Source organism: Stomoxys calcitrans, chromosome 2, assembly GCF_963082655.1.
Source record: "Stomoxys calcitrans chromosome 2, idStoCalc2.1, whole genome shotgun sequence".
Classification (NCBI taxonomy): Eukaryota; Metazoa; Arthropoda; class Insecta; order Diptera; family Muscidae; genus Stomoxys; species Stomoxys calcitrans.
In genome coordinates, this window is record NC_081553.1 from 173,219,114 (window position 1) to 173,242,000 (window position 22,887).

A 22,887-nucleotide genomic window follows, 5' to 3' on the forward strand; every position below is an offset into this window, starting at 1 on the left:
TTGGCCGGTCTGTAGTAAGTTATGCAGCGTCATTGTGGTTTTGTCAGCTTTGTGACACGCAGTGCTATAAAATTTAGATCTGTCAGAATGCAGGCGATGGCGTAGTCAAATGTCTCAATTTTTACAAAATGGGGTTATGGTTGTCTGGGAGCCCCGGTAGGCGAGTTAGTAGCGTGCTTGGATTACCAGTGCAGGGGTCGTGGGTTCGATTCCCACCAGAAGCCTTGGTCTGATGCTACTGTGTCTGTGTATCACAATTGAACTAAAAATGTCTAGGTGAGTCTGTAAAGGACTGCCACTCTTACCTAACCTAACCTAACCTATTATGGTTGTCGAAGACGAAAATTCGTTTACATTTTTGGTATCAGGTAAGTCGAATTCGACTGTCAAAATTGACGGAAACGATCGATATATAAGTTTATTGCATTCTAAACTACATCGGGCCTGCTTATCGAAAGAGTATGAAACCTACTTTTATATTATTTTTTTATTTACCACAATATTTTTCTATTATCAAACTGTCGAAGGCGAATAAGTTACAGAATGCCACGAAATGTGATATTCGCCTTCGACTACGACCGCTGAATATATTCTTAGGGCTATTATCCGAAGGGTATTAGCAGAAGGGCCGAAAGGATCCTGCAGAAGGCATACCCTAATTTTAATGTTAACCCAGAAAAGACAGAAATCTGCCTGTTCACGAGGAAGACAAAGGTGGGTCAATTTAACGCACCATGTTCGTCAATGGAGAAATTTCGATATCTGACAAGGTCAAATACTGAGGAGTGATCTTGGACAGGAAACTGAATTGGAAGTGTCATATTCAAGAGCGTACCGAGAAGGCTCACAGATGTTGGGCACTATGGGCCGTAGGCTTGAAATGGGGCTTGGATCCGAGGATAGTCCACTGGCTTCACATGAGCGTGATTATACCAATACTTAGTTACCCCTCAATTGTTTGGTGGACTGCGATGGAGAAAAAGTGCAGCGTTACCATAATGTTCTCTGAACATGTTGTCTTCGCATAGCCGAAGCGATAAGGATCACGTCCACTAGGGCCAGGGAGTCTATTTAAGTATCCGACCCATTGACATATAGATTAAGTGTGAGGAAACCATTGCGAGTATGAGACTTAAGGCGATGGGAGAATGACTAGAGGATAGGAGCAGGTCATACCATCGCGGTATAATCGAGGCGACGATAGGAAACCTGGATGGAATGGAAGAGGTTTCCAATATGATACCTAAGACGACATTTGAAGTCGTGTGCGAGGCACTGCTGCCAGCGGCACAGTCTTAGATTGTTGGAACCCTAGTATTGCCATCTGGAATGTGATGTTACACGGCCTATGGGTCTACATTGAAAACCCAGGGACTAAGATCTGTTTTAGACTGCCTAATCATAATACGGTCCTGCAGGCGGAGAGCCAGACGATCACGAAATGTGAGAGGTGGCGTGGTGCAAACGCGAGGACGTTGAGTGTGAATATCTTTACGGACAGTAAACTGGTCATAAGGGCAATAACAACCAGCAGGGTAAGGCCACGAACAGTCTTGCAGTGTATGAAGGAGATTAACGCCTTCTCTCAGAATGGCACAATCCGCATCGTTTGGGTGTCGGGCCATGACGGAGTAAGGGGGAATGAAAGGGGAGACGATTTGGCAGTGATGGCCAGAGGACTACCGTCAACGCGCATGTAACACTGTGGAACAACGAAACTGTCGGCAAGACGACGAAAATCCGATAAGGGGATCCAAATTGTGAGAAAATGAGCCGTTGGAGCATTTCCTACGTCATTGTCCGGCTTTCGCGGACAGTCAGTCACAGTAACAGTCACGGGCACTTAGGTGGGGACACAATACCAGACATAAACCATGTAAGGGGCGTGGTATGGATAACAATTAAGGATTTTGTAAGCAGCACGAATTCCTGACTTAAATCTTTTTTTCGAGGTTACTTTTTAGTATTTAGAGCGCACAACAAGCCGATTACTGGCTTAGGTGTATGTCCATAGTGGGATGGGGCGGATTAATATCCTATCAACCTAACCTAACCAATCCAATGGCAGCCGGTTGTACGTACCCGATTGACCCAATGTATAACACACGGGGTAGCTGTGAGCACCACACAGGCTCGAACATTGAGGTCCGATCTGTGTGGTGTTCATTGCTGTCACGTGAAGCTTAGCTGCGAGCTACCGGGCACGTTCACATGTTGCGAATACTGGAATTCCCCATACGTAGTAGCTGCAACGTCAGTTGCTGACAATCGGCGGTATCCAGCGAAGAGTCTCAGTGAGAGGTCGGGCGGCACCGGCTGTTGCGAAATACCGAGAGCCTATGATGCTCTATGTGACAAGGCGAGTAATTGGCGCCTTTACCAACGGCCAAATTGTTCCCGCGGCGATCGGCCTTTGGATCGGAACGAGCATGATCAGATACAGGAGCTTGACGAGGATCGCCACCTCAACATGAAAATGTGACTACAACAACAAACTGCTGCCGACAAAACGACAACCTAACCTAACCCCGCAATATTAAAATTGTCCAAAAATTGTTTAAATGTGTATGCAAAATAATAAAAACGAATTTGAACCCCTAAACGCAAATTACCCGCTCTCTTATTTGTCTCTTTCCATTGTGTATTGCGCAATTTCGGTCACTTGAAATATTGGAGCATATACCTCTATTGTCTCGAATGATTGCGAGCGTTCTCCGGACGGGTTTGGCTGGATTTAATGTCAAGGAGATCGTGATTTACAGACGAAATGACAATGTTAGTATTTCCTCTCTTCTATCGTGGAGGAAAAACAAGATGAAGAATTAGCCATAGGTACAGCTCCGCCTGGATTTTGCCAAACAGAAGTCACATTGCTTGAAATCACACACTTTACCATTCTTGAACCGTCTTTGGCTCGTAAAATGGAAACAGGTTAAAGAACTTGTAAAAAATGTACTTACTTCCTTACTTGCTGTAAGGAACGGGTTAAATCATTAACCATATTTTTAACTGTACTAAACCTAAATGCAGCGTCTATAGGTAAAACGTAATATATTATGACAATAATGACAATAATATATTACGTTTTACCTAATATATTATTGTCATAATCTACGCTAAATCTTCAATTGATGCTATAAGAGGTGTTGTCGTATCCACTAAAACTAAAACACTATGAGGCAATGGAAAAATATCATTTACCACCACATAGAATCCTTTATCCAATTGTTCGGGCGATGAATATAGGCTGTAGTTAGGAGACAATTTAAACGATTGACCAATGAAATGAAGAATAATTTATGTTACTTACGCCACTATATCCTGTGGCTCCAACACCAATTCCGATTTATAAACTGATGCTAAGAAGTTGGTAAATGCCGCTGTGCTATTGCCCAATTCCAAATCTAAATTGTTACTTAGGGCCTGAGGATGGATGATAATCATAGCTATAATCGATCGCTGTAATCTCTTTGTCCATGTGTAAATACTTGCCTCAGTTTCTTGAACATCTGTGGAACTTCCTTCTCCCATTTCTGGTATACCATTGCGAGTACCCCAAAATGTAACCACATTGTTGTCCGAATAAACAACGGAGCATTGATCGTTGCATTTGCATTTCTAAAAATATAAGGATGTAACTCGTATTTTTTTCAAACGAAGCTGTTCAAAGCGCAAAAAGCAAGCTTAATGTTAAAATAAACAATTAAGAGCGTGCTAAGTTCGGCCGGGCTGAATCTTATATACCCTCCAGCATGGATAGCATTTGACGAGTTCTTTGTGTGGTATCTCTTTTTTGGCAAACAAAGAATTATGAATAAGAACTGTTAAGCTATTGGAGCTATATCAAGTTATAGTCCGATTCGGACCAAAACTGAATGGAATGCTGAACATTTAAGAAGTCACTGTGTAATATTTCAGTCTATTCGGATAAGAATTGCGCCTTGTAGGGGCTCAAGAAGCAAAATCAGGAGATCGATTTATATGGAAGCTGTATCAAGCTATAGATCGATTCAGACCATATTTGACACGTATGTTGAAGGTCATGGGAGAAGCAGTTGTACAAAAGTTCTGTCAAATTGGATGAGAATTGCGCCCTCTAGATGCCCAAGAAGTCAAGATCCCAGATCGGTTTATATGGCAGCTATATCAAGTTATGTACCGATTTGCGCCATACTTAGCACAGTTGTTGGAAGTGATACCAAAACTCCACGTACAAAATTGCAGCCAAATCGGATAAGAATAGCGACCTCTAAAAGCTGAAGAAGTCAAGACCCAAGATAGGTTTATATGAGATCTATATCAGGTTATATATAGATTTAAACCATACTTGGCACAATGGTTGGAAGTCAAAATAAAACACTATGATCAATTTTTATCCAAATCGGATAAAAATTGACGCTTCCAGGGGCTCAAGAAGTCAAAACGAGAGAGCGGTTTATATGGGAGCTATCTCAGGTTATAGACCGATTTGAACCATACTTAGCTCCGTTGCAGGAAGTCATAAAAGAACACTATGTGCGAAATTTCAGGCAAATCGGACAAAAATTGTGTCTTCCATGGGCTCAAGAAGTCAAATCGGGAGATCGGTTTATATGGGAGTTATATCTGGTTCTTGACCGATTTGGACCGTACTTAACACAGTTGTTGGAAGCCATAACAAAATTTCAGCTAAATCGGACAAAAATTGTGGCTTCCAGGGGCTCAATAAGTCAAATCGGGAGATTGGTTTATATGGGAGCTATATCCAATCTGAACCGATATGGCCCATTTGCAATCCCCAACGACCTACATCAATATAAAGTATCTGTACAACATTTCAAGCGGCTCTACGCTCTACGCGTTCGACCGCTATCGTAATTTCGACAGACGGACGGACATGGCTAGTTCGAAAATGTAATGTCTAGAGATGGGCAATAGGTAAATATCCAAAAGGTATTTACCCGGTAAATTGGGTAAATACCCGGGTATTTACCCATTTATACCCAAAAGCTGGGTATTTATAATTTTGCAGATATCTTCGGTATAAAAACATTTTCCAAAAAAAATTTGATGATTTCGTTTTCTTTGTATATAAACCTGACCTTCAGATCTCATAAAATCGGACTTTAGTTATATATAGCCGCTGTATAAACGATCTCCAGACTTAAAATTTTGAGGCAATAAATTAGTAATTTTTCATCCGATTTCAATGAATATTGGCACAGTGAGTTCTGGTAGACCCCTACGCATTTCTGTGAAGTGTGGTTCGGATCGGACTATATTTGGAAATAGCTGCCCTTTAGACCAACCGCCCGATCTCCCCATATTGGTCATTGAGGCCATAATAGATCCATCTATTACCCAAAATCGATTAAATTTGGCACAGTGTGTTGTGGAAGACCCCTACCCATTCCTGCCGAATGTGGTCCAGATCGGACCATATTAGGATATAGCTACCATATAGACCGATCTCCCGATATAATATAATAACCCTATAAATGGAGCATTTTTCATCCGATTTTGATGCAATTTTTAAAACAGTGCGTTTTGATAGACCTCTACACCTTTGCGTCGAACATCGTCCAGATCGGACCATCCGTATTGAGTTCATGTATATTATAGAGTTAAACAACAAAACTGTGGTTTTATCAATGTAAATAGGCAGACAAAGCAGCAATATCCATAGCTATGTAGCTTCTAGGCTTCAAAAGTCACCTGTGCCAAATTCTTAAGATAATTCAATCGAACATTCGATCAGTACCTTGTATGCAAAAGTACATGGACGGACAGATGGATATGGCTAAGAAGAATCAGGAAGTGATTACTAACAATGGATATTTGTATATCTGCTTCTTCTGTATTTATATTTTCCTTATTCTCTTTTTATATTATTACCATTTGACGCATAAAAGTATATTTTGATGCCTTTTACATAAATTCGAAGCTGTAGTTCGATTTTCTAACTCCTTACCGACAAAATTAACGATATTTTTTGTCAGAAGTTTACGATGTTTGTCAGTAAGTGCTCTCTGTATTGAAATTTTGTCGGAATGAATTGTCGGTAACTACCGAAAATCTTAGGTACTATTAGACCAAATCGGGTGAAAATTATGGGGCTTCCTTTCAATATCAATAGACTTCATCCCAAGTCCACAAAAATTTGCAGTTGAACCTCGATTATCCTGCTTGCTCGGGACAGAGCTTAGCACAGAAAATCAAGGTTTTTTCTAATGTCATTAATTATATATTTATATTGATTTCTTTCAATACCATACAGAATTCTATGATGTTTTATATATAAACATCGCTAATAGATGCTTTTTAAAATAAGTATGCTATATGTTGTATACAATTATTTAAAGTACTTATGAAGTGTTGTTTGTTTTTGAGCGTGTATTTTTTGTTGAGTAGATTTGTCTGTATGCGATGTACCTGCATTACATCTGGCTCTGAAATTTCGGGAATTCTATTGTTTTCAAGAGTATCCAAAAGAACACTGCATCCCTCTATTGTTTGAGCCAATGTGGGTATTTCTGGGTCTTTTGAGTTTCCTTCTTCTGACACCTCAGGATTTTTGATTTGCCATATTATGTCGACACCATATTTTTCTAATAACACACCAATGGACATATTTTTACTGTGATCTTTAATCAGTTGTAATTTTTCCTGAATTGAAAGAACTTTACGTGCTCTCCTTTGTTGTTGGAGCCATTTTCGAACAAACACCTTGACCGGCCAATTTTCAATTAGCGACTGAATGTTATTTAATATTCATAAAAAATAAAAAAGGGGAACCCCAGAATTTTACATCAAACAATCATGTGTGTGGTGCACGGTTAATAGAGGGATCATTATTGACGCACGAATAATAGAGTTAAAGTACGGTTAATAGAGGTTCAAGAGCACAGCATGTGGGTTAACAGGGGTATCCGGTTAATACAGGCCCGGATAATCGAGGTTCAACTGCCTATGACAAATTTGAAGATGATCGGATAAAAACTGAGATCGGTTCTTTGTACACAAATTAACATGGACAGACAGACGTATACTTATCAATGGGTCCATTTCCATTCCTTCTGTGTTTTACACTATTGTACCAAAGTAGAGGTAGATTTTCGTAGATTAAAACGTATTCCTTCTAAGATTATCGAAATAATCCCACAATATCAAAAAAAAAAAATCCGAAAATTAATAATTGTGAAGGATTTTACTCTTTAACGTATGAAGTAATTCGGCCCAGGTTCAAATCCGCGTTGACAAGGCCTAATTATTTCGTTGACTTTAGATTTGAATCGCTTGTCATTGAGACAAAGAGCGTAGCAGACGGGTTCAAATCCCTCCTCAGTCAGCATCCGTATAGGTTATTGGTTCATTGTCCACGCCCTTAACTCGGACCGCGTCGCACCGAGAGGTTTCACATTCAGCAAGATTACTGATGGCAGTCCTTAGATGGTTAGTAACCACCTTACTCTCAGGACGAGAGCAAGGTGGAATGCCTCCATCCTCTACCATAGGATGGGGGCATACTAATTTCGTCATTCTGTTTGTAACTCCTCGAAATATTCCTCTGAGACAATAGATATATACATTCTTGATCGTCATGTCATTTTAAGTCGATCTAGCTATGTCCGTCCGAAGGAGTAAGGCTAGCCGCTTACAATTTCGCAAGAATACTTCTTATTAGTGTAGGTAGGGGTTGGGATTGTAAATGGGCCATATCGGTCCATGTTTTGATATTGGTGCCACATATTTTGCATGATGTGTTTTGTTATGACTTCCAACAACTATGCTAATTATGGTTCAAATCGGTCAATAACCTGATGTAGCTGCCATATAAACCGACCTTGAATCTTGACTTCTTGAGCCACTAGAGTGCGTAATTCTTATCCGAGTGCTCTGTTCTTATCCGATTTGACACCTGTACCAAATATGGTTTTAATTGGTCCATAACCTGATATACCTACCATTTAAACCGATCTGGGATCTTGACTTCTTAAGCCTCTAGAGGTCGCAATTATTATTCGATTTGGTTGAAATTGTGTACAACGACTTCCCTCATGACCTTCAATATACGTGTCAATTATGGTCTATAGCCTGACACAGATCAAATATAAACCGATCTCCCTATTTTACTTCTTGAGCGATCCATGCACAAAGTTACTTTTTGGCTACGAAAAAACCATTGTGCATCATATTATTACGCAAAACTAATATCATCCCTACTATTGATACGCCAAACCGTTAAAATGCAAATACTACCAAATTTCTTTGAGTGTATTTACCATAATATATCTGTCCTTTATAAATTCCACCATTGTGATAGCCTCTAATGTATTATTGCAATGACCAACACCACGTTGTCCGGCCGAGTTTGAGCCCATTGTGAAGACATATCCGCCTTCGGCCAAAATCATAGTGTGAGTTGATGAAAAACTGGCTTCCAAAATGCGATGAGGAACTTGTAATTTTTTCTTTGAGGTTAACAAATTAAAGTTATTATAAAATAAGGATTAGCTTCCGTCAAACAATTTTGTTCATGCAATTATTTATTTTCCACTTACCAAAGCCATTATTCTTGACGATTTTTCAAATCCCAATTTATTATATTCGTTATTACCGCACACATACAATTCACCATTTTCGAATAGTACTGCTGAAGTATCAGGACCGCAATAGATTTGCTTCGCTTTGGCTTTAATATGAGACAGCAAAATTTTCTGCGGAATTTTTCTAAATGGTAAAAGATTAAAAAAAAACAAACTCTTTTAAACTCTAATAATTTCTCAAACTTACTGCTGTGTTTGTAAATTTCCCAAGCCCAAAGCACCCTGAACATTTGTTCCCCATGTAAAAACAGCACCATCCACACTTAAGGCCAGCACATGTGTTGTTCCTGCTTTTATCTCCTTTATGTTAATGTTCTCTAATTTTTCTACAACCTTAGGACTATGATAGGTTTTGTTATCATCGTGACCTAAAGCATATTTACTGTTGTCTCCGCATGACAATATGGAACCGCTTTGGGTTAGTAGTATTGTAAAACCTTCCCCAGCGCTAGCGCTAGAAGAAATAGTTTCATTAGATTTTTTTTTACAACACATCAAACAAACTTACCTTATTATATGATAGTTACGTACACTTTCCATACGACTAGGATAGTGCTTCCATGCTTCCAGAGAGCTTAAACCCAATTGGCCATGTGTACCCTCACCCCAAGTGTATACAGATCCATCTAAAAGTTTCAAAGTATAGTTTGTGGTTTACTTCTTGATTTCAAAACAATTCGAAAAGGATAACAACAGACGCGGGATAAGTTAGGCTGGGTCGAATCTTATATATTCACCATAGATCACATTTATCAAGTTCTTTGGACGTTATCTATTTATATAAGATGAAATATAAAAATGGCGGTACGAAGTAAAAAATCGTGCGGTTATCGAAAAATCGCCCACCAAAAAATATTTTTGAAAAATCGTACAAAGCTGTAAAATATTACCGACCATGGCAATATTAAAGCTATTTAAGAGAAGAGCACGAAATACCAACATTCGGGATCAAGTTTCTGGGGGTCCACCCCACCCTCAAAATACTTGCCAAATCGGACAAATTTACCGACTATGGCAATATGGGGCTTTAAAGATAGGTATTTGTGAGTAGAGCACAAATTTTGGTATTCAATTTTGGAACTAAATGTTTGAGGGGCTGTCTCACTACAAAAACACCCCCAATCAGGACTTATTAACCGACCATGCCAATATAGGGTTCAAATAAAAGGTATTAGCAAGTGATGGAAGATGCAGCGGAGCAGGCTAGTAGTACATACATATATTCTTGATTGTCTTGGAATACTCAGAAAAATAGCAAAAATATTTGCTGTAACAGCAAAATATCTGCTGAAAACATAAAAAAATTCCTCTAAAATTAGAAAAAAATGAAATATTTTAATAATTGTTTAAAATTCCAACAGTCCTTGCAGTCAGGTCATAAAAAGTAGTTTTATTAATTAGTCTTTATTGAAAGAATTTGCTTAAATGTACCTTTTTTGTGAAAAGGGCATATTGTAGGTGCGTTTTAAGTAAAATTTGAAGAAGATCATACTGAGCACGCTGACAGACTGAAGGTTGCCAGAAACGACTTTTGCAGAAGCTGCGAGGACATCGAAGAAGTGTATCAATGGGATATCCTTGCAATTAAGGAAGTGGTGGAATGGCTAAGATAAAACGTCATAACGACGATTGGCATAAATATCTTCTCAGACAGGCAAGGCAGCCATTAAATCCCTGGAGAACGTATTTCTGAACACAAAAAACGCTCTCGACTGTCGCAGATCTCTCAACGAGATGGCTGAACAGTTCTAAATTCAGCTGTTCTGGATGACTGGCTACGTAGATATCCCAGGGAACTGTAAATCGGACGAGCTTGCGAGACTAGGAACTACCTTACACACTCTAGGGATACTGGAATCTGTGGGTATGCCTCTAGCGACATGTAAACTATGTTTTCAGTTCCAGGCCTGAAGGACAACAAATTATAGATGGTCACAATGAGGGGGGTATGAGCATTCCAAAACTATGTTGCTTAATCTAGACTTGAAGAGGTCTACCGCATTGCTGCCACTGGCTAGAACAGATGTCTCAGTCATTGTGTCCGTCATGACGGGTCACTGGCTAATGGACGAAAACGTCTTAGTGAGTCTGATGGCAGACTGCCACTCAAACCTAGCCTAACCGCCATCCAAAACGGGTGCTAAAATTTGTTCAAAATAGACAATTTTTTATAAAATAATTTGAAAAATCCCTCGAATTCTTAAATTTCAAAGCACAAATTTCCCATTACACTTTTTTTTACTCCATATGTTCCCTAAACTAACAATATTTGTAGCGTCGACAGCATATTTATTGGGTTGCCCAAAAAGTAATTGTCGGTAATAAAGTAGTAATATAGTCGGCGTTGACAAAATTTTTCAACGGCTTGTGACTCTGTAATTGCATTCTCTCTTCTGTCAGTTATCAGCTGTTACTTTTAGCTTGCTTTAGAAAAAAAGTGCGCAAAATTTTGTTTACATTTGTTTGTTTGGCGTCAATTTTAATATGGGTACCACATGTATTGAAAGAAATTCATTTAACAAACCGAATCAACGCTTGTGATATGCACCTTAAACGCAATGAATTCGATCCGTTTTTAAAACGAATCATAACTGGAGATGAAAAATTGATTGTTTACAACAACGTTAGTCGAAAACGATCAAGCATGGTGAACCAGCTCAAACCACTTCAAAGGCTGATATCCACCAAAAGAAGGTTATGCTGTCTGTTTGGTGGGATTGGAAGGGTGTGGTATATTTTGAGCTGCTTCCAAGGAAGGAAACAAACGATTAATTCGGATGTTTACTGTCAACAATTGGACAAATTGAATACAGCCATCAAGGAGAAGCGACCAGAATTGGTCAATCGTAAAGGTGTCATATTCCACCAGGAAAACGCTAGACCGCACACATCTTTGGTCACTCGCCAAAAATTGAGTGAGCTTGGCTGGGAACTTTTGATGCATCCACCATATAGCCCTGACCTTGCACCATCAGACTACCATTTATTTCGATCTTTGCAGAACTCCTTAAATGGTAAAACTTTTCGCAATGATGAGGCTATAAAATCGCACTTGGTTCAGTTTTCTGCAGATAAAGGCCAGAAGTTCTATGAGCGTGGAATACTAAATTTGCCAGGAAGATGGCAAAAGGTTATCGAACAAAATGGCAATTATATATTTGATTAAAGCTCATTCTAAGTTTTATTAAAAATGCATTTTTAGGCAACCCAATACTAAAATAATACCGTTTTTAAAAACATCTTTGCCCGAAATGGGTATTTTGGGGATTTTTTAAAAAAAAAAATCGGGAATTTTTTTTTTAGAAATCGGACCACAAACGAAGATTTGGTAGCCCCAACAAATTTTGCAAAATTGTTGCAGAGGCTTGCCAAAAGGCGACCAGACAACCTAGTGCATTGAAAATTGGCTCACATTGGCCCCTTCAGCGATGTAAGGGTTAAGCCACAACCACGTTGCTCCCAACTACCAACACCCATAGTCAGGTTGAAACGAAGTTCTAGCGGCTCCTGAGCCTCATGGTATAAGAGTAAAAACTCTTGTCTGACCACGTAGTCCAACTACTTGCAGTTGAACTCCAAACAGTTGCGGACCGGTTACCTAGTGGTATGTTGCATCAGAAATAAGGTGGCATAACCTAATATGACTCAGTACAAGACTGAGCCAAAACAGAAATGCCACCGAAACATTCACACAACATGTTATACATTCTGCAATTCACAAGGAATTATAGAGGCACCCTGTGAAAAACATTCACACCAACAAGAACTTCCATAATTACTCTCACACAACCAACTCCGAAGACTTCAACACGGTACAGTAGCCTTCAAAGTACCTACCTTTTCGATGTAGTCTACTAACTCCTCATCCATCCTCCGTCTCATCTTTTCCACCGTCTATCACCTCCTCACCGTCCTTCACCTCCTTTCCATCCTTCACCTCCTTACCGTCAGCTATCCCATTCCAACCAATAAATAGCACGAATCATTTACAAATCCTTACAACAGCACTGTCGTACCCAGGAGATCAATTTTAAGGAAAGGACCGCGATGAGCAGCTATTATATACTTTTCACCTAATTAAGAACCCCCAGGAGTCCAACATGTGACCAATAGCTGTGAAAATGTTTAAACGGTTATTAGAATTACAATAAGTGATATATGTAAGAACGTGGTAAGTTCCGCCGGATCGAATTTTTGGAACCCTCTACAATATATTTTATTAAAATACGAAGTCATAACAGACACTACGTGTGAAATATCAGCGAAATCGAACAACAATTGCGGATTCCAAAGGATCATGGTCTCAAATCCGGAGATCGGTTTATATGGGAGCTATATCAGGTTATAGACTTTTTTGGATCGTACTAAGCATGGTTGTTGGAAGTCATATCAGCACACCACGTTGAAAATTGCAGCCAAGTCGGATAACTATTGCGGCTTCCAGGGGCTCAGGCAGTCTTTCTGATATCGGCAAAGTTTTTTATCTGGGTGCATCTTACCCTATTCAGCCATGTCCATTCTGTTTGTCTGTCGAAACATCCTACATTTTGTAGGAGTAAAGCTAGGCGCTTCAATTTTGCCTAACTACTTCTTATTAGTGTTGGTGGGTTTAGATTTTAAATGGGTCACATCGGTTCATATTTTGATAAAGCTCTGATATAAAGCGATTTCCGAATTGACTTCGTGATCCTTTAGAGAGCGAAGTTATTGTCCGATTTGGATGATATTTAGCAAATGTTCTTTTTTCATGATTTTCTAAAAATAATTCCTAGTATGGACAAAATCGGGCCATTATCTGACATAGCTCCCATATAAAACGATATCCCGATTTGATTTGAAGAAGGTTAGGTAAGATTGGCGGTCTTCGACTTTCTTAGATAATTTTACTTCATTGTGATACCACAGTAGCGTCAGACCAAAGCCTCTTGTGGGAATTGAAAGCACGGTCTTCCCCGAGTTGATAGCGGGCTGTAGCCTGTTGTAACAGTGAAATAGCATTATACATAATTTTCTTACCATTATTAACAACAACGAAGTGAGTTTCACTTGTGGCTACCGACAATATAGAAGCTTTTGGTGGCAAATGAATGGGAGTCATGCTGAAGCTGTTGCCAAATGATTTCAATTGGTATAAAACAGATCTGTAAAAAATGCGAAATTTATTAAATCAAAGGCATAATATTTATTCTTTATCAAAAGGCTTAACCTGGTTTCTACAGTTTCATTGGGTGGTACTGTTTCGGCATTCATTATTTCTTTGGTTTCTGTTTGTGCAGTTGCCAAATCGACAATGGTAGAACGACGGGAACTATCTTCCAACAATGGCTCCTCATGTAGTGATAGCAACTTTGAGCTGTTTGAGGACATTACTGTGGAACTCACATCATCTTCGTAATAATGACTGGAATATTGAAAGTAGTTGCTGTGGAAATGTTACAATAAAAGATAAAAAAACTTACCCCCTATTTTTACTCAAATTACGAAATATCAACGGTATCCAATATTCGAGAATTTCTGAAGCCTTCGGTCGTCTTGTTGGATCCACTTGGAGTAAATTGTTTAACAAACTTTTCAACGCCGACGAATAACCCTTGGGCAATGGTGTGTAAGAACCCTAAAGATATATAAATTCATCAAAAAAGGAACAATTTTAAATAAATTTAGCTTACCCCCATAATTTTACCCACAAGCTCTGATAGATTTGAAGCGGCAAATGTCTTCCTCAAACAACACATTTCACCCAATATGCAACCCAAAGCCCAAATATCACTTTTGTGATCATACTCTTTTCCCTCACACATTTCTGGGCTAAAGTAATAGGGTGTCCCCAATACTGTCTGAGCATGTATTTTTGTATTCATTATTTTCGATATTCCAAAGTCTCCAATTTTTACAATACCTCTTTTGTTAAGAAACACATTGGCGGTCTTTAAATCTCTGTAGGGAAGATTTGAAAAGACAGAAAGAAACATAAGTTTCATAAAATAATTCCAAATATAAAATACATAGCTGGACTATAGTTGTTTTCTGAAAACCGAAATTTGTAGAAAATGTTCAAACGTAATACAATTAAAACAAGTAAAAGCGTGCTAAGTTCGGCCGGGCCGAATCTTATATACCATAGGAGAAGTCGTTGTTCAGCCAAATTGGATTAGAAGTGAGCTCTCTATAGGCTCAAGAAGTACAATTTGGAGATCGGTTTATGTGGGAGCTGTATTAAGTTATGAACCGATTTGGATCATACTTGGCCAAAACAAAAGATTTCATGCAAAATTTCAGGCAAATTCGGATAATAATTGCGCACTCTAGAGGCTCAAGAAGTATAATCGGGAGGTCGGCTTATATGGGAGCTATATCAGCTTATGAACCGAATTAAACCATACTTGACATAGTTATTGGAAATCAAAACAAAAGACTTTATACAAAATTTCCATCAAATCGGATAATAATTACGCATTCTAGATGCTCAAGAAGTCAAAATCCGACATCGGTTTATATCGCAGCTATATTAAGTTATGAACCGATTTGGACCATACCTAACACAGTTGCTGAAAGTCATAACAAACCACTTCGTAAAAAATTTCAGCCAAATCGGATAAGAATTACGCCGTCTAGAGGCTCAAGAAGTCAAGATCCAAGATCGGTTTATATGGAAGCTATATCAAAACACGGACCGTTATGGCCCATTTGAAATCCAAACCGACCTATACTTATAGGAAGTATTTGTGCCAAATTTCAAGCGCTTTTATTCGTTCGCATGTTAGCGTGCTTCGATAGACGTACAGACGATGTGAATATACGAAATACAAGGCCAGCCTCGGTCAAAAAAAAGGAAGGAAAGACAAAAGTCGGAAGGTGCCTTGGATGACAATCATTGCCCTGGTACCATAGTGTTATCTTTTTTAAATTAAATCCAACAGCCTGTGTATTCTCCACACTGGAGATTTCCGTGCCTGGCATGGCATGGAAGAGGAGCCTGTCTTTTGGAATAATCATATAAACACCATCTACTTGGATACCACGTATACCAACCATTGACAGGGCCAAACATTTAGTGCAAGAGTTCCAAGCTAAACATGCCGGCAAGAGTATACTCTACATATGTGGTTTCTATGTTATTGGCAAAGAGAGATTTTGGCCATCATTGGCCGAGGAATTCGCGCTGAAAGTATGGACAGATGATAATCGCAGCAAAGCTTTGAAAGCCATGAACGATGAACTTTTGAATCAGTAATTAATTGAAAATCCCCTAGAGGCTGGCACGCATGTCATAGCTATGGGCAAATTATCATATATGGTACGACATTTTTTGCAGAGTATTATTTAATTCGAACGAGATATAATACCATTGTAGGGTAATACCACCATATGGATGCTATATCTTATTTTGAGCCGGTTTTGTGGGACCTCGGCTTCGGACAAAATTCGAGCAAATTTGTTCAAAATTGTGATAACTACGGATCTATATGTGTAAATAGAGTAAATAAGTGTATTTTGTCCCATTCCCGTACAATCACTCTTTTTAACGAATCCATATTGGCATACGTTTAGCCCTTACCTTGCTGTCTAAAATGGGTTAAATAGAAAAGTCCATCGTGTGTGCACCTGGCGAATTGAAGGGCCACTATGTGTATAAAATTAAGTGCGGAGCATGAGTTTTTAGCAACCCTTGCTTAAGACGTGCTTTACGTGCTTTTGTTTCGTGCAGCTCTACGACCGAAATTTTTGCGTACCACAGTGAGATAGAATCGAAAAAATTCTTGTCAAAAATATGTCATTTGAGAACATCCTGAAATGCATAGCTGAGGTGTTATCGAAATAATGTGTAAAATTTCAAAGCTCTAGATGATCTCATCAACTATTGCGGAGTCCTAAAATTGGTAACCTCGATACTCCGAAAAATTGTTCGGACCAAATGTTCATTTGTGGTCCGATTTCCAAAATTCTTTTTTTTGCCGTATTACTTTAACTTAAATTGGCCATTACAGAAAATTTTTTCCTTCAGCCGAACGTTGAATAGATATCCAAGCGACTCGATTTTCTGCGCTTCTTCCCTAATTCCTGACACCCTTCCCTTTTTGAGTGTTCTATTATGGTCGCCTTCAAAAGACTTCTTTGCTTGAGAATGGATGAAAAACCATTCTGACCATAGCCAACGCAAAAGTTGTATTTTGATGGGTTTAACATACTATCGTCGTCTACAGCTCGTGGTTTAAATGGCGTCTAAATTCTCCATTAATGCACCCTGGTCCATATATTTTATGAAGGATCTTCTCTCAAATACTATACTCATCTGCTTTCGGAATAACTATGCTTCGGAGCCATACAACAGTACGGGTATTATCAGTGTATAGTGTAATTTACTGTATAGTGCAATTTTCGTCTGCCGAGAGGTGGCTTTACTCCTGAACTATTTGCTCAATCCATAGTAGCATCTATTAGCCAATATTATTTTTCGTTTTATTTCAAAACTGGTGTCATTTGTTTCGGTTACGGCGGTGCCGAGGTAGATAAAGTTACTGACTATCTCCAAATTGTTGTTCCCAACTTTCTCAATTTTCTTTAACTGCTCGGGTTTACAGGGCCTCCAATTTGTCTTATCTCCATTTACTGCTAAACCCACGTAGGTTAATTCTCTTTCAATACATTCAAAGGTTTCAATTGCAATATATCGATGTCGGCGGCATAGGCGAGTAGCATATGTTTCTTGTGAGTAGTGTGTCATGCCTATTCACACCTGCATCTCGTATAACATTCTCTTACAGGATATTAAAAAGATCACACAATAGGCTATTTCCTTGTCTGAAGTCTCGTTTAGTATTGAAAGATTTGGAGAGGGTTTTTCCCATTTCAACTGATAAGGGTGTATCAGCAATCGTCACCCTACAAAGTCGTAGGTGTTTTGCAGGAAAACTCGAACGTATAGGGCTGTCGAAAGCGGCTTTTTTGTCAACGAAGAGATGATAGGTGTTGATTTGTCTTTCTTGGGTCTTTTCTAGGATTCGGCGCAGTGTAGATATCTGGTCTATGGTGGATTTACCAGGTCTAAAGCCACACTAATGGTGCCCAATTATTTCGTTGACTTTAGACTTTCATCTTTCACACAGAAGACTCGATAGTATCTTACATGCCATGGGGTTGGCGCATACCTCTGTAGTTGGCAAATACCGTCTCGTATGCTTGTATACTGAGGTTCCAATCACCTGGTATGCGGTTTTCTAGCCGGTTTGAAAAGACGAGCTGATGCATACGCCTTATCAGCGTGTTGCGTCCGGTCTTAAACAGTTCAGCAGGCTACCCATAGGCTCCTGCTGCCTTATTGTTTTTCAGCTGGGTTACTGCTACGTTGACCTCGTTCTGATCAGGTTTTATCCCACACAGAGTTTAATCTTTCACACAGTACGCTCGATAGTGTCTTGTATGCGATGGGGAGGAGACTTATTCCTCTGTAGTTGGCTCACACCGCCTTGTCTCCTTTTTTGTGTACGGGACATAGTATGCTGAAGTTCCAATCATCGGTTCCAATGCGTTCTTCTAGACAGATTGCACAGACGAGCTAATGCATACGCCTCTTGTCTCAAACAGTTCAGCTCCTGCTGCCTTATTGTTGTTCAGCCGGTTTACTGGACCTCGATCTGACTAGGTGTTACACATTATATACCATTATGAGGGATTGGTTCTGTGGTATACTCATGGTAACCATCATCGGATATCAGGAGCTGGGACAAGTGTTATTTCCTTATTCTCAGCACACTATCTGTATAAGTTACCGGATTTCCTTATTTGTCTCTGCAGGAGAATGTTCCTGTACCAAAACCATCGTTTTGATGTTGAATTCTTTGGTAAAAATTGCGGACTTCATTCTCACGTCTTTTCATTTCCTTATTTTTCTTGCGGAAGTTAAGTTTTTCCTCTCTCCTTTTCTCCCGAAACCTCTCCTTCATCTGGTGTTGGATATGGTTTGGCATTGCGTTGCTATACTATCGGGACAGCGAGTGCTTTCTTCAAGCAAATGGGTCAGCCGAGTGGAGAGTGCCGTTGCGCTCTGTTGTGTTTGGAACTTACCGATGTCCAGCTATTGCGAACCTCTGCAGCAACAAGGTAATAATCCGAATTAATGTTCGCCCCTCGGATGGAACGTACATCTATCACGCTGGTGGAATGTCTTCCATCTATCACAACATGATCTATTTGGTTTCTCAAGTTTTGATCCGGTGCCAGCCATGTGGCTGTGTGAATCCTTCGATGTTGGAATTTAGTTCTTTGCCGCGGCGAATTCTATTAGCCGCAATCCATTATCGGATGTTTCCTCGTGTAGGCTAAATGTTCCGACTATTGGGCCAAAATATATTTCTTCCCCATTTTCGCATTAAAATCTTCCAGAACGATTTCTTTTTAGGCGCTCGTAGAAAATATCATTGGTCTATTCGTCCTTGACTTCCGTCGGGGTATGGTGGATAGTGCTCAAAAATCTCTTCAAAAAAGTCCGCTTGTGGTCTACAATACCTCTACTGGTTTCGGAGATATTCGACTTTTAATTTTTATTTATTTAAATTTTGACCGAGACTGGCTTCGATTTTTGCGATTTGCGACGACATTTGTGGTTTGATTTTCATTTGCTGCATGATTTGAATGACTTTGCTGCAGTATGCATTAGCATCCTATAATTCGGGTAAAAGTTGAACAGTTTCGAAATCAAAAAATTGTTTGCACCAAACAATATCTGTGGCCTCCTATTTGGCGACTATCTTTGTCCGAAATGGGTATGTTGGGTATTTCTGTGAATAATTTCGGGCAGTATTCATTTTTGGGGTTTTAAGGACACTTTATCTACAAAACTGATAAAAAATTATTAAGATATCTCATATTGTTTTTTTTATTATAATTTTTTCAATTTGTTTTTTCGTTTTCACAAAAATGCAACTTTTCTCCTATTACGGATTTTGTTGAATTCAAGCTCTCACTAGCCTATCGATTTCAAGTGTTGCAGTTTTTTTTGGCAACGATACCAGTATCATTGTAACGATTTATGGTGCGATACACGAACATTTTGAAGTATTTGAGTTCGCCAACAGCCGGTTATGACTTTACGGCCAAATATAACGCAATCACTCTACAGTGCTTGAACACCACCACGAATAACTTTCTATGCAAATAAACTCAGAAGTAATGCTTTTGGTGGCTTGTAAACAAACGATATACATTTTCCATGCACTTCCATTAAGCAACAGGGGCAATGAGTGCTGTCCATCCGATTTGGAACTTTATGTCTATAGTAGGCACAATTATGCTCCGATCTTCACAAGTTGTTATATTTTACGTCCCAGCATGTGTACAAAATTCCTCAAAATCGGTTCATATCTATTGGGTTGCCCAAAAAGTAATTGCGGATTTTTCATATAGTCGGCGTTGACAAATTCTTTCACAGCTTGTGACTCTGTAATTGCATTCTTTCTTCTGTCAGTTATCAGCTGTTACTTTTAGCTCGTTTAGAAAAAAAGTGTAAAAAAGTATATTTGATTAAAGTTCATTCTAATTTTTATTAAAAATGCATTAACTTTCTTTTAAAAAATCCGCAACTACTTTTTGGGCAACCCAATAGATATAGCTTTCATATATGGCTTTCATCCGAAGTGGTCCTTTATGATTGTAGTAGCCATAATTTTGCTCTGTTCTTTACAACGGATTCGTATGTAGTAGTTACTACTTGAGTAGCCTTAAGTTTGGTATGATCAAATTTAGATATAGCTTCCGAGTCACTATATCGCCAATTGGGTATGTTTTCTCATTATTTAACAAGTAAAAAGGCGTTAAGTTCGGCCGGGCCCAACTTTGGATATCCACCACATCGGGTATATATGTAAAACACTTTTCATCAAAATCCGGTGAAAAATGCATACCTTATGCCCCACTGAAATATGTTCCGATTTGTCATTGTTCTTCTTCTTCTTGTCTTTTTAGTAGCTATACCTAACAATAAACCGATCTGAACCATATACGACACGGATGTCGAAAAGCCTAACATGAGTCACTGTGTCAAATTTCAGTGAAATCGGATTATAAATGCGCATTTTATGGGGCCAAGACTTTAAATCGAGAGATCGGTCTATATGGCAGCTATATCCAAATTTGGACTGATTTGAGCCAAGTTTTAGAAAAATGTGAAAGGGCTCACTGTACCAAATTTTGGCGAAATCAGCCCCAAAACTTTAAATCAAGAGATCGGTCTGTATGGCTGCTATATCCAAATCTGAAACGATCTGAGCCAAATTGAAGAAGAATGTCGAAGGTCTTAACTTAACTCACTGTCCAAAATTTCGGCGACATCAGACAATAAGTGTGATTTCTATGGGCCCAAAACCTTAAATCGAGAGATTGGCCAATATGTCAGCTGTATCCAAATCTGGACCGATCTGGGCCAAATTGAAGGAGGATATCTAAGGGCCTAACACAACTCACTTTTCCAAATTTCAGCCAAATCGGATAATAAATGTGCCTTCTAGGGGCCTAAGACCACAAATCGGCGGATCTGTCTATATGGCAGTTATATCCAAATCTGAACCGATCTAGGCCAAATTGAAGAAGGAAGTCGAGGGGTCTAACACAACTCACTGTCCTAAATTTTGGCAAAATCGGATAATAAATGTGGATTTTATGGGCCTAAGACCCTAAATCGGCGGATCGGTCTATATGGGGGCTGTATGAAGATATAGTCCGATATAGCCCATCTTCGAACTTAACCTGCTTATGAACAAAAAAAGATTCTGTGCAAAATTTCAGCTCAATATCTCTATTTTTAAAACTGTAGCGTGATTTCAACAGACAGACGGACGGACATGGCTAGATCGTCTTGGATTTTTACGCTGATCAAGAATATATATACTTCATAGGATCGGAAATTGATATTTCGATCATAATAAAATACAAATACAAATACAAATGGAATGACAAAATGAAAATACCCCCATCTTTCGGTGGTGGGTGTAAAAATAGTTGCTATACTCGGAGGCATGGGCATTATATAGTACGCTCCGCCCGACTTTTTCTTTTTTCCACCAAATCTTTGCCATATCCCACTGTGTAACGCCGTGGTGCGCTTTGATAGGCTCCCTAATCTTTATGCCATATTTGATTTTAATTTTCTGTTTGACACATTCCTGTAGAAACATACTTACCGATGTAAAATATTCTCAGAGTGCATATAATTTATCGCACTAGATATTTGTTCAAACACATTGACAATATAACGTTCGGGGAAGTATTCTCTCATAGCACGTTCACCAATAATCTGGGCCAATGTACCACCATCAGCATACTCCATTTCAATAAGGAGTGTATTATCCTTGATAAAGCTACCCAAATAACTGGGGGTAAAAGTAGGAACAACTGAATTGCTGGAAATGTTCAAATAAAACAATGCCGTCTTACCTGATAATATTCGGATGGTGTAGTTTAGAGAACACATCCACTTCATTCATGGCCAAATCTCTCTCGGAAGGAGTCAAGTCACTCAAATTTATTTGTTTAAAAACTATATGATGGTTGTCACTTTTTCGACGATATAAAACAGCAATGCCAAATGACCCCTGTCCAACCACCTTTAATTTCTCATAATTACTCAATTCGGTGCCAGCAACACTAATGGATCTCTGGGTCTTGTCGGAGCTAGCCACTGAACTGGGTGCTTCCATCACCACCACATCGGTTTCGGCAGAGTCCAGTGTCTGTTCTTCACTCAGCGAAAGATTATTTGTCGATGATGATATAGAGAAAACGGTGGGTTTTAAAAAACCATTAAAAGTGCTTCGTTTCTTAGCCTTTGCCGCTAATACTATAGATGACGATGTGCTCGAGGTGGAGGAGTCGGATATGCGACCATTAAAAATTGGTAAGGATGACGCTTTTGCTTTAAGTTTTTGCATTTCCTCCGTTGTAGTTATATGAAAGTCATCCAACAAAAACTATTCACGTGGTGTACTGTTGGCTCTAAATGTCCTGCGAGTAATGAAAAATGTATAATGAAATCTACTATTTGTGGTCATTTTAATATCCATTAGTTCAGTTGCTGGGCAACGATGCAACTGGTGTATGTATGCTTTATTTCAGACTATATGACTACATACTATAGTTAAGGTGTGAGCGCTTTCCTTCCCACCCCCACAAAATATCTGATTTGAGATACGAGATTAAATCCACCCAAAAATCAAATTAAAAACGGAGCTAAGGATGAGAAAGCGATTTTTTATAGTCAAACAAACAAGATACGAGTAAAAGCGCGTTTAGTTCGGCTGGGTCAAATCTT

The 22,887-nt window shown here is 39.1% G+C and overlaps 1 protein-coding gene across 1 annotated transcript; it reads right to left on the reverse strand.

Annotated features, from left to right (window-relative positions):
* Window positions 1–3,111: 3,111 nt before the first annotated feature.
* Window positions 3,112–22,553, reverse strand: LOC106087292 (serine/threonine-protein kinase Nek8). Its single transcript, XM_013252283.2, has 13 exons — window positions 22,014–22,553; window positions 21,761–21,949; window positions 14,255–14,522; window positions 14,045–14,199; window positions 13,792–13,986; window positions 13,602–13,726; window positions 9,094–9,211; window positions 8,773–9,039; window positions 8,541–8,709; window positions 8,262–8,450; window positions 3,508–3,618; window positions 3,311–3,423; window positions 3,112–3,247 (listed from the first exon to the last, which is right to left on the reverse strand). Exons 1-13 carry the CDS (start codon window positions 22,505–22,507, stop codon window positions 3,112–3,114), a joined length of 2,529 nt encoding a protein of 842 aa, XP_013107737.2. The 5' UTR covers window positions 22,508–22,553.
* Window positions 22,554–22,887: the final 334 nt, after the last annotated feature.